At 35.1% G+C, this 13,079-nt stretch overlaps 1 protein-coding gene across 3 annotated transcripts in view; it reads right to left on the bottom strand.

Annotated features, from left to right (window-relative positions):
• The window catches only part of tspan33a (tetraspanin 33a), a 57,500-nt gene that overhangs the window by 23,728 nt on the left and 20,693 nt on the right, over positions 1-13,079 (bottom strand). The window contains exons 2-4 of one of the 3 annotated variants that reach the window (XM_051923996.1): positions 8,167-8,224; positions 6,496-6,620; positions 3,690-3,764 (exon numbers count right to left, since the gene is read on the bottom strand). In XM_051923996.1, coding sequence (XP_051779956.1) covers positions 3,690-3,764; positions 6,496-6,620; positions 8,167-8,224 — 258 coding nt within the window. Of the gene's footprint in view, positions 1-3,689; positions 3,765-6,495; positions 6,624-8,166; positions 8,225-13,079 lie in introns of all 3 variants that reach the window. The other 2 variants (XM_028811511.2, XM_028811502.2) reach the window with 2 other exon arrangements.

Raw genomic sequence — 13,079 nt, forward strand, 5'->3', positions numbered from 1 at the left:
TTGTGTATTAGTGTGCAGAAATACTGTGAAACTTTTATTATGATAACTACAGCCTAACAGTACAATAACTTCTGTAGTCTGATTAGTCAAGTCTAATAAATATAAGTGTGTTTCTTCCATTGGTTATTATGTTTTGACCTTCTGAGTTAAGAAACAATATTGACTGTAACAGTAGTTTGTGGTGCTTTTATTCCATAACTTGTTAACATCTGGGCAGATCAAGTCCCCCAATTACAATAATGTTTCCATGTCAACCTGTTTTTTTATTCAATTTTTGGTTTACAGTTTCATGTTATACAAGGTTTATAGGGCATTTCTACTGTCAATTCTCTTCTTTGCAGCTTTCGTTCTAAATATTTTTATTAAGATGTCTCCATTGTGAAGCAAACTCATATATAAGTTCTTATTATGCAAAGGCCAAACAACTGTACACAACTTTTTGATCTTACTCAACTCCATCAATAGAATTTCACCCAGTTCTGTTATTGCTATAACATTGTATTCATATGCAGCCATACACGATTCTGCTGTACTTGTTTTATTTTTTTATACTTTAAGCATTAAGAAAAAAACAATTTGTCCCTATTACTCATTACATGACTGCTTATTTCCTGCTTGTTATTGGATGACCTACTAGACCACCACACCTGTCCCTGTCCAGCTGCATAAGTCAGACACCTCTTTCTTGGGAGTTAACCCTACTAGACAGTGTACATCTCTTACTATTTAATTTCAAATGACAGCTGCATACCCGTTTCTAACTCTCTGGACTGGAATTTCCTTGTATACCACATTTGAAGTGCATACACTGTACTATTTCTCTAATGGACATCTGGAGCAGTACCTCCATTTCTCTATCAATGCTGAATATGCACATGTTACTTATGTTCGGTAACCTTCATACTCAGACATTGATTAAGCTAGTAGTCATCCAGGAAGCTCACTTCCATGATCCCAAATATCATCCAAGATTGGAAAAACACAAACCTCATATTTATATTTTAAGAGGCTAGGGAGTTACTGAAAACTTTTTTGCGAAGAAAATACATTTTGTAGAATCTAAAGCTATTAGTTATCACACCTTTCTTAGCTTTCTATTGTTCTGATTAATCTTACCCAAGTACCATTATGAGTTTCCACAGGTCTCCAGCCATACAGTATTAGATTATCCACCATCATCAATACTTGACGTTCAAAGGGAAGTTTTGTGCAGACAGAAGCTGCCACATGCCTTGATATTTTCTAACAGTGAATTAACTTTCAAGTTTCCTCTGTTCACTCTTACAGATTAAACATTTAGGGTGATTCAGCGTCAAATGATATTCATCTCTTTACTTGGTTTTACAGAGACTCATTGTTCTCCACCCTCTGAAATTCCCATATAAATTTATCATTTGCTTTACTTGGTTAGTGGCTCCTTAAGGCATTCTTTTATAGAATGGGAAACAATTTTCATATGCCTCGAGTGCCTTTGACAATGTCAGTCAACTATTTGCTAAATGGGAATTACTTGTTAACTTTCAGATTAAACTTTTCAGAATGGCCGCAGGGTTTTGCTGCTTCTTACCTCTCTATACGCTTTTAGTGTGGACTGTCACACTTGCCTTTTGTAACTCACCACGTTCCTCCTAATCAGTTGGAAATCATTTATTTGTTTGAAAATACCTTACTGACACGTTTTCTCTTTTATATGTTTCTGAGAGAATTCTTAGTAGAGTAAATTTAATTAAAGTTGAAATAATTCACTGTCACCCTATTTACCCTATCACCTCTAATTCCTCACCATTCGTGTTTTAGCTCAGTATGAGATGAACAGTTCGCAAGAGTACCAGAACAAGTAACACTAGAAGAACACACAAACTATTAAGTAAGTATTAAGTCCTAATTACAAGTATCACACTGCTTGCAAATAAAGCATTGTGTTGGAGAGGGCTAGAAACCTGTGTTTGCCAAACAGAGAATTGAACCAGGATGAAAACCAGGAAAACTAAGCACTAAACCAGAGGTGTCAGGAGGAGTGCAGTGCCTGCAGATTTCATTCCAGCCACTTTCTTAATTAATAACCAGTTACTAATGCTAATGGAGAATACCATGCCAACTTGATTTAACTGACTTGCATTTTAATTGCTTCATTTGTTCTTAAAGCAGGCAAGCCATTTGATGCAAAGTGAGCCAACAAATAACCATGCCCATTTGCTCCTTTGTCTTTCTCTGTCAATAAAATATCTCAAAAGAAAAAAGTGAAGGTCTAAGCAATATTGATATGCTGTGTGGTCTGCAAAGAATTTAGTTGGTAACCTTGGAAAAGGAAAATCAGCTTTGACCATGAATAGTGTAGCAGAAGGAGAACACCAACACAACAGTGCATGATATAACAAGTTTCAGTTAAATTGGAAATTGTTGGGGTACAAATGGTCTTCTTTAAGGACTATTTTGAGGCCTCTGACTTAGAGGACATCTTATTGTATGTTTTGAGTTTTTTATTGTTTGACTACCATTTAAAAAAGAAAAAAATCAAGCAAGTCAGTTATAATTAAGGCAAAAGAAGTATTTAAAATTAGCAACAGTAACTAGTTAGTAATGGAGAGAATGGCTGCAATGAAAACCAGCAGCCACTGAGGTTTACGAAGGGTAGTTTTCATAAATTCTTTTATACTTCATCCAGAACAAATTCTAACTAATTATACATCTCTTTTGGGGTTTTGAAACTCATGGATTTTGATTCTGAAGTCAAGTCTAATGCATTTATGAGGAACCTCTTATTAGTTTGTGTTTTGCCTATTTTGTTGTTGTTGTTTGTTTTGAGATGCTGCCACTGTGTGGATTATGTTGTCATGATGCCAATCCTTGTTTCTAGGGGCATGGTCCCTAGGGTCATGACTTTGAGTGGTTGATTGGTGACAGGTTAAAAAGTCATCTTCTCAGTCATTTTGTTTCAAAGGTTTGTTATTCAGTACCTATCTTCTTTTGTGAGTTTAAAGGCCTTTGTTTAGGATTTTCTGGTTCTCAAACCTTTTGCTCTTGTCCCTGACCTTTTATTTTGTTCTCATTTTGGTTTTCTTGATAAATCTGGTGACTCACAGATTTTGACTTTGGCTATTTTTTTGATTTTATGTATCTCACGACCCTTTTAAAAAAATATTCTGTTTTCGAGTCATTAAACCATGGTACTCCAGGATCTGAATTGGACACCCTACACAGGACCATATGGACAGATAAAAAGATAACTATAACTAAAAAGCTAGTTTAGGTTTACAGATAAAAAACAGGTTTTTGACATAAGGAACATAAATATATTCTATGATAATGTAATCATTTAAATGTACAGTAACAACAAAGACATTTAGAATTTAATTGATCAAGATAAAATAGACACACTTGATGTAATTTAATTGTAAGTACTTTCTCCAGAAATGATAAAATAAGAGTATATGGAAACAGGAAAATATCTATAGACAAAACAATCATCAATTGCTTCTTTTTGAAACAATTTAAAATTTGTGATTAGTTTAAATGCTTTATTAAGTGTAAGGAACTTATAGATGGAAGTTAAGTATCCAGCATATATTGCTTATAAAATAATTTGCTGAACAAAAACAGTAAAATTATACTTCTTTTGCATTATGAAAGTAGATGAATAGATTAAAAATTTCTTCTGTAAGTTAAATAATGAGTGATCAAATTCATACCTTATCAGAGAAAACAAATCCAAGCACCCCAGATGCCAGCTGAAGTAGAAAAATTATGGTCAAGCAAACAGAAAACTGGGGGAAAAAATGATTAGTTAATAGTTTCAAAAAGATGATAGAAATATGGTTCAAATAAGTTTTATATAGGGAGCCTGCCACTAATAAGCAGAATGCTTTATGCATTTATAAATATGTTTAAAATTAAAAGGAATTTCAATAAAATACAAAAATATCCAAATGCATAGAATTACCAGGAAATATATGGATATAAACTTTAATAGGAAGTTACTCTTGTGCAGTCCCTCTACCACCAAGACAATTACAGTGAAATCCAAATAAATCAAAAACAGTACCTTTAATTCAATCTCATTTCAATATTTTTAATATGTTGTATTTTTTAAGCCTAATTAGGGATGCAAGTTGAAATTTAGCCGTATTAAACTATAAACAGTGTGCAGCACATCAATTTATGTTCTGACTCTTGAACTGTAATCATGTCAAATAGCCTTGTTCCTAATAAATTAAATAAAGAAATAAATAACACTCCAATAAAACACACAACTGAATGCATTCCAATATAATAAGTTGACAGAACACAAGTACAAAGTATAGGGGAAAAACAACTACTCTGTGTTTAGAGCTTTTGCAAACAGCAAAAACGTTTCTTTTTACCAAACTTGACGGGGTAGTTTGCTCTCTTGCCACCTCAGAAAAAAGCCTTTGCTTCTCTTTACTGGTGTGGATGTAAATTCCCAAGTGGAGTCATTTCCAGTCCAGCCCCAGGTTTAATTTTAAGGTCAGGACTGGCAGGCTAGAACTATCCCCTAACTTTTAAAAGGTGCAAGAACATCAGTGGGTCGCATTAAGCCCTTAAAAGTTTGGACATCTGCCATGAAAGCACGACATGACCCTGCTTCACCCACTCCTTCCTATGTTAAATATGACTGCATTTATAGTATATTATTCTTTCATTATAATAAAAGCAAACATAAACATGGGTAAAAGTGGACATAGTATTTGATGTATAAAGTTGTGCACTACAAAATGCTGGATATGTATATGTGACACAGATCAGAAAAAATAAATCACTGCATACAGGCACATACTCATTTCTAATCAGTTTAATGTATTGATTGTTATTTATTTATTTACTTTTTTTTGGAAAACCTGTCTTGAATAAAGGTTTCTGATCGATAATAATAGTAATAATATCAGTTTACATAATATCCATTATAAGATGACACAGTGGTACAGTGCTTAGTGTTTCTTCACAGCTCCAGGAGACAAGGTTTTACTTCTGGCCTGCTCACTATGTGATTTCACCCCATCTGTATATTTCATGTGCTCATCTCTTACGGCCCTAAGATTTGCAGGTTAGGTTAATTTGTAACTCTAAACAAGTCAAGGGTTAATGGTGTCCATTGTGATGGACCTAAATTCAAGACAAAGTTGGTTGATGAAGCAGATTTTCTAGATAGATAGATCACAGAATGGATGTTTTACTGAAACATCAAACATAAAAGGAGCATTGTTCAAATGCTTATGTCTTAATCTGCATTTTTTGGAAAATAATTCTATTCTAGTTAGGGCTGCACGATAACAGAAAAAATGATTATCACGATTATTTTGCTCAAAATTTTTATCACGATTAATAATGACGATTATTCCTTTGGTAAATGAAGTCTGTGACCAAAGCAGTGTAGCCTTGGCCAGTTATTCACAGATGCTGCCCTAATCATATTAGCTGCGTTGTCCGTTGTGATGCACACAAGTCTTTCTTCCACCAAGCCCCAAGTGGACATCGCTTCTTTGAGGCCCACTGCAATAAACTCCGCTGTATGGTCTTGTGGGAAAAACGAAGTTTACAAAAGCTTGCTTTTCATCTCAAACTCGCTGTCAATAAAATGAACTGTCAAGCTCAAATACGGTTCCGCAGTTCTGCTTGACCATAAGTTGGTCGTGGCAGCAAAATATTCAAGGCTGAGCCTGAGAATTTCTCTTTGTATTTCTTTTCGGCATTTCGCATACAGCGAGGGCAGCACAACATTGGAAAAATGGTTGCGTGAGGGAATGCTATATCTTTTATCAAGTGTTGCGATCATTTTTTTAAACCCCTCACTGCTCACGGTGGTTATTGGACACATATCCTTGGCTATATGGTACGTGATCGCCTCTGTTATTTCCCGGTGTCTTTGCGAGCTAGGCAGATATGGTATTGCGTTGAACAATGTCCCTGATATTGTTGTCTGTGTTGTGGATGGCTGGTAATTTTTTGTTGTTGCTGTTTGTGCCTTCAGTCGTTGAAATTCTTGATAGTGTACTTTGTGGTGGCTTTTAAGGTGGTTGATAAGGTTTGTTGTGTTACCTTGGGACGGAACAAGAGCAAAGTTTGCACAAGACTCGTACCTGATCAACATCACATTCCTCGAAATCGAAATAGTTCCAGACAACTGAGTATGACCCCTTTTTAGGAACTAACGATCGCACTTCTGCACCTTCCTCACGTTGCTCCGCCATCATATGTTTATTCTGACTGACTGTTATTGCTGCTATTGACTTCTACTGCTTCAGAAAGCGCTTGCAATCTAGACGCAGTAACGTCATAGTGACGCAGTCCAATCCGTAAACTCAGCCCATAAAAAACAGTTTGGTCTTTATACTGTAAAATCGCGACGACATTTATTAATTGATCGTGGGTCAGAAATATCGTTATCATGAGGAAAAAAAAGATTAATCGTGCAGCCCTAATTCTAGTATTTATTTTACTATAAAATACAGACAAAGAATACTTTCTTTAGAAACTTACCATTTGCAACAGGCAAATGTTTTCTCGTAGAGACCCAACACAACCACAGAATGTGATCATAAACATTACGATTCCAATTATCATTAACAGGATAGCAGGGTCGACAGCTAGACATGCCATAGCAGCTTCTATGAGAAGAAAATGCAAACTATTCACTTTTAAATAATGAGTACCTTTAAAAAATACAGATTTTAAAAATTCAGGATATAATCTGTTCAGTTAAAACATGAAAGCTCAATTATCTTTCCTTTAAGTTTATGATTGCAGTGCAACAGAAACTTTGTAATCTTCCATTTTGTATTTCTAATGGTCACCATTTATTTTTAGGCATAATTATCCACTTTTAAGGTCATAATCATGATGAGTCAACTCCACTAGCAATGTATATCCATTTCAATATTTTTTTAGTTGACCAGGAACTTAGCTTGCATATTTACAGATCTACAATAAACTAGCTGTGCTACACAACTTTGTCTGGGAAATTTCCTAAGATGATGGGCCTTGGTTTTAGTGGTGTTACTTAATGAAATGTATCAGATGTAATATGTAATCATGAAGCAATGTTACACATTTTTGGAGGCACACAGTTGCCGAAACAAGGGTCTGCATGCCAGGACTGATGATGAAATTTATGTCACATGCACCCTAGCTAACCTTTGCAATGACACAGACAAATCAAATATAAAGAGGCCTTTAGCCTTTGAGCACACACTAATTAGGCCCCTGCACTTTGCACACACCACCTATTGCTAATACCAATTAGATGGATTACTGAGGTCTTCAGACTGGCACTCTCGCCATTGCTCACAACCTCTGGAGGAGTGCCAAGAAGACAACCAAGCATGACTGTAGTGGAAGTAAAAATCATAATAAGGTTTATGTAGGTGAAATGGTGGAAGGACCATTACTGAGCCTTGAGGAGCAAGATACTAGGGCTGGCACGACTGCCTTACCCAGTCTTCCCCCAGCAGTTAGGACTCTTAGTCTTCAGTCAGTAGTCCTGCTTCAACTCCCGATATGGGAAATAGAGGCATTGTACTGTGTATTGAGTGCAATGAATACAGCGTACAGTGTGAATTAACGAGAAGGTATGTAAGATATAATACCACTACTGGGTTTGCAAAAATTTAATTTTGAAAGCTCAAAACATTAACCTTTGGATTGAACTTAAAATACTTGCTGGCTGTTGTTGGTATTGACTTTAAACACCTGAATAGCTCTTAAGGCTCATGAGTGCAAGCTGTCCACAAAATTTCATAAGAATTTGTCCATGAGTTACACAAAATATTTACCACAGAAACACAAACATACATCTGTCCCAAAATGCTCAAGGGATTTGTTCTGAGGATATCAAAACATGCTTTTTCATGGAAAACCCAGTCATTTTTTTTTCTCAATACATTTTCCATATGTGACATACAGAGAAAGTATTTATTTATATACAAACATATATACACACTAATAATCTGTAAGTGTTCTTGGATAAATGCATTATCCAAATGAACAATAACAATGATAATAAAAATAAGAATAAAATGTATATATGCACAGACATAAAAGCTAGACTAATTGAAAAGACATGCTAAAAGTTACATACTGTATATTCTAGATTAAAAACCAATGAAGTTTAATTTTCTTGAATTCTCACATAGTGGGACCTCCATCACCTACCTACATGTTTTGTTACTCTTGCATATACCCCAATAGAAATCATTATCATTGCAATCACCTAGAAAGAGAAATAAATATATTTATTATTTAAAAACACAGAAACATTTAATTTGTATGACCACATGCAGGTTTATTTGTGTACTTCCTATTTTCCAAAATTCCATCAGACAACACCCTTTTTCCCAATATAAATTTCAATTAAAATTATTTTGACAATTGACAAAGATATATATAAGTAAATCAAACAGTTAATTAGCCCTTTCGCCAAAATTCAGACTTAACGCATTGCAGGGAAAATCTGCATCCTATTAGTTAGACAGCAATAGATTGTGCTTATTTAACTTCTGTACTTTCAATTTCAATAATCGATTTTTGCAAAGTAAGAAATATTGTTGAAAAGCACTATACAGCAAAGATCATCAGAAATGGAGAAAGGATGTTAAATTGTCTTGGAAGAATTCTGTTATAAATACCAAGGTAACTTACTTATGCCAGTATGTTAAGAGTTTCACCTAACTTGTTTATGTTTTAAATTAGCTCCACTTCCATAAATGTCAGTATATTGTAACATAGAATAAACAAGGCAAATTAGCTGTAGTCTAATAATATGACCGCATTTTGTCTATGTTTACCTGGCAATGATTTATCTTTGTTTTCAAAGGTTTTGTCATGTTTGTTATATGTGATATATTAGGTTTCTGCATTTCTGCCATTGTTTAGGATAACATGAAAGGAATCAAAAAGAAAAAGCATGAAAGGGAAAATTAGTAGATAAATAATAAGTACTTTTACTGGAACCGGTACAGTTTATCATTTATTTTCATCTCTTAAAGTTACACAATGTAAAAGGTAACTAAGATAACATTCTCAGCTCCACTTCAGAGCCATGAAGAGGGTTCAGCCTATCCCAGCTGCACTGGGTGCATGATGGAAAACAGTGGCAGTCCAGTGAAGTGCACAGATTTTATACCATGTGATAAATGTGAAAAAGGGCAGGTTATACCATAAACTAAAAGATAAATAATCTGCCTAAAAAGAAAACAGTAGACCATTGTGTTTCAGATTTTGAAATACAAGCATGTCACATTCTTTGCATTGCTGTGCTTTTACTATCCCTTTGCTCATAAAGTAACTAAGACAGAAGGCCACTAATATTGTAAATTTAGTTTTTTAGGCTAACTGAGAAACTAACTTCCTCTAGACTTTTAAGAATAGCCTTTACATGGACAGGTCATGACTGTCAATCCCAGGTCAATATGTAACATCATCAAGGTATACCCATATATTCAAAATATGGTCTCAAAAATGGATTTCTCATACACCAAGATGTGTTCTACAAACAGGGACAGACTTGAGGAGCAGAGGTAAAGGTAAAAGTGGATCAAGAGAAAGGAACATAACCACATGACAAGCAAGGGTCAAAAATGGGAGATCACAAAATCCAACTGTTAAAATTCAAAACAACAAACCAAATTGTTTGTTGTCAGAGAGCTGTAATGTGTAAACACAAAAAAACCACACACATCTTGGGAAGAAATGGAATGGAATGGTTGGTATCCACAATCTTGGTCAACCATGAAATGTATGACACTCACATTTATATCTTTGACCAAGTCACATATTGCACACTCCTGGCTGAACTACCAAGCAACATCATAGCAATGATAAACATAGGAACATAAAATGGCAATGCCCTTAAAAAAACAAAATGGTACATGATTAAAGCACACACACAATAAAGGATTTTAGAATCCTTCAAGTTGGAAAATTGGTGACTATTTACATTGCATTAATTACAACATAGGTCGCAGGCTCCTGGGAATAGCATGTAGCAGCCCATTAGCAACAAATCCACAAAACAGCGGTACTCGTTTAAAACAAAATAGCACTGCATTAATTGTTTAATACTTTTGAAAGAGGCTTAACAATTGAATCTGCACAGTGACAAGTGATTCTTGAGGTTAAATAAGATAATAGATTGGACATTTCTTTAGCAAAAAAAAAAAAAAAAAGAGAAAAAATGTATTTTTTTCAGGAAAAATTTAAAATAAACCACAGCTTGTGATAATACCAAAGGATTCCTTACAATATAAAAGTCCATCAACCAGTACACAATTATCATAAATAGAAAGAAAAAAACCCCAGCTTAAACCAACATAATAGAATAGATGAAGAAGTATTATGGGCTTAGCCAATTTACCTTGGCTAGAATGACTTCAGCTTGTAAATTCTGAAGTTATTCATAACTTTTAAACATAATGTATGCAGTGTGCTCAATGGACCCAAATTGTTTATTAGGCCCAGTCTGTTTAAAAAGCATTGCTTTGTGTCCCAATTCACTTTGTCCCTGTATGATCCCAGCTCTGTTATCCTTCTTTGTTCATTTACTTTTGCTTTCATAAAAGCCTTGCTGTTTCTCTCAGTATGTCAGTACTACTAATGTTCCTCATTTAAAATAAACCAGTATACAGTAATCCCTCCTCCATCGCAGGGGTTGCGTTCCAGAGCCACCCGCGAAATAAGAAAATCCGCGAAGTAGAAACCATATGTTTATATGGTTATTTTTATATATTTTAAGCCCTTATAAACTCTCCCACACTATTATAAACATTTCACGCACAATTATACAGCATAAACCCTTTGTATTCTCTTAGATATTAGGTAAGATTCGTTGAAATTATGTATGTAAACACAGTTTACATACAGTAAAACCTAAATATTATTTTAAAGATATCGAGCGTCTCCGATATCACATATGTTACAGCTATTACGACAGACACGCCACCATCAATAAATACGTACATTGCAAGAAAAACTGTATACAGTAAAATGTGTGTACAGTGACACTAAACTATGTACATGTAATAAGTACTGTACGTAAAGAATTAATTATGGTTACTCACCAACAATGACACGACGACTTGTCCGATAACGATGAGTTTAATTTTACTGCACAACAAAGGATAGCGTTACAGCTCTTCTAAAGGAGCCTCTTCAGGTGACTGTTTAGCACCGCCGTTGTTCTTCTTCCATCACTCTTCAATCCAAATCCCTAAAGCAGATTCCATCCAGACTACTGCCTTATCACGTCCACTTACAACTCATTTTGCGCCCTGGTTAAAAGACACTGCGGCCGTAGATCTTATATGCTTTTCCTCCTTTTTAAATAAAAAGAATCGTGGACTCATTTATGCTGTAATGGTGTCCTGCAGCGGTGTAGCTGTTTCCTTCCTTCAACATATCCAAAACTTTTACCTTTTCTGCAATCATTTGCATCTTCTGTTGGCGCTTGTGCACGTTAATGCTGAATAAGTGAGATTAGACTTCCTGGTTAATGCAGCACTCCATCGCTGAGCCAATCAGCAGCACACAGGAACTTAACCGCGTGCTCTGATTGGGTAGCTTCTCAGCCATCCGCCAATAGCGTCCCTTGTTTGAATTCAAATGCGTCCCTTGTTTGAATTCAAATGGGCAAATCAACTGAGGAAGCACACGTACTGTAGACCGCAGACATCCGCGAAGCAGTGAAAAATCCGTGATATATATTCACATATGCTTACATTTAAAATCCGCGATGGAGTGAAGCCGCGAAAGACGAAGTGCGATATAGCGAGGGATCACTGTAATTCTGTTAGGATGATGTCCACGCCCTACATTGTAGTGCGGTGTGATGTATTGATCACTCTATATAGAATAGGAGGTGCCTTTTAAAAACATGTGTAACCAGTGCAGGAAGGCAATGGAAATAGGATCATATATTCACCCAAATCAGAAGAAATGGCAAATATTTTTCCAATGGGATCATATATTCAACCAAAATATTCTTCTGATTTGGTTGAATATTTTACAACAATTGACTATCATGAGAATGTACCAGTAATAACCCATTTGATTATAGGAAATCACAAACTATATCTAGTTTTATCTGATTTCTCAAACAGGACCTTAGTGATTAACTTTAAGAACAATGGGCACAAGAATAACGAGTAAAAAATGTATTTGATACTCAAGCGATTTTTTACAGATTTGTTTTCCCACTTTAGCTATATTAAACCAAAACAGCCACCTCATATTCACTCTCTAATTTTGCATGGGATAGGTCCCCTCTGAGAACATCTTTGGTAACAAATTCAATATGTTCCTGCTTTAGGGTACAGTCCATTTCTACTTTGGAATGAACACCATTGTACCATAGAAATCTCTCATCTTTCTGAGTGATTGCTGGCACGAACTCCTATCATTATGAAGTGCATTGAGTGTTTGGTTTAGGCATATACTGTATACAGCCAAGCATTCAGGATGCGCCAATCGATTAGCCACCGATCTAGATTGACTGATTTTCAATGATCGGTAAAAAGGCCACTCACAAAAAATGATATTTTTAGACCCTGCTTTTCTATGCTTTATGGTAATTTAGTTGCAGTGCTCCATTATTCATGGTAATAAGGCAGTTGAGCCAGTGTGCATCATCTTTTTTTTCTTTTGCAGCACACTTCCTGCAGTATAAACAAAGAGCAGGGAGTGGAAGCTTGTTTTATCAGTGAATGAGAAGTAATTGGTATATAAACCTTTACTTAAATAAAGTGGAGTAATAAACTGAAAAAAAGTACTTGGAGAAGTTGTTCTGTGCAACTAGACAAACAGCAAGAAAATCTACTTTAATGAATTCAGAGCTTTATTTTGTCTTTTAAATTAAAATGGATGCCACTTGAGTTTGGACAGTGTGCTTGTTTAAAATGCAGCAGTTTACACTTTTAATTGGAAAAAGAAAAGAAAGACGAATTTGAAATTCCTGCTTAGTAAATAATGGGCTTTTTTTTTTAAAGATTTGTGCTGTGTTTATTATTTGTCATACATCATAGGTTTTGGTAAGAAACAAGTACTACATAATTAAAATGGTAATTCATATTTTA

This window comes from Erpetoichthys calabaricus, chromosome 1, assembly GCF_900747795.2.
Source record: "Erpetoichthys calabaricus chromosome 1, fErpCal1.3, whole genome shotgun sequence".
In the NCBI taxonomy this organism is placed as follows: Eukaryota; Metazoa; Chordata; class Cladistia; order Polypteriformes; family Polypteridae; genus Erpetoichthys; species Erpetoichthys calabaricus.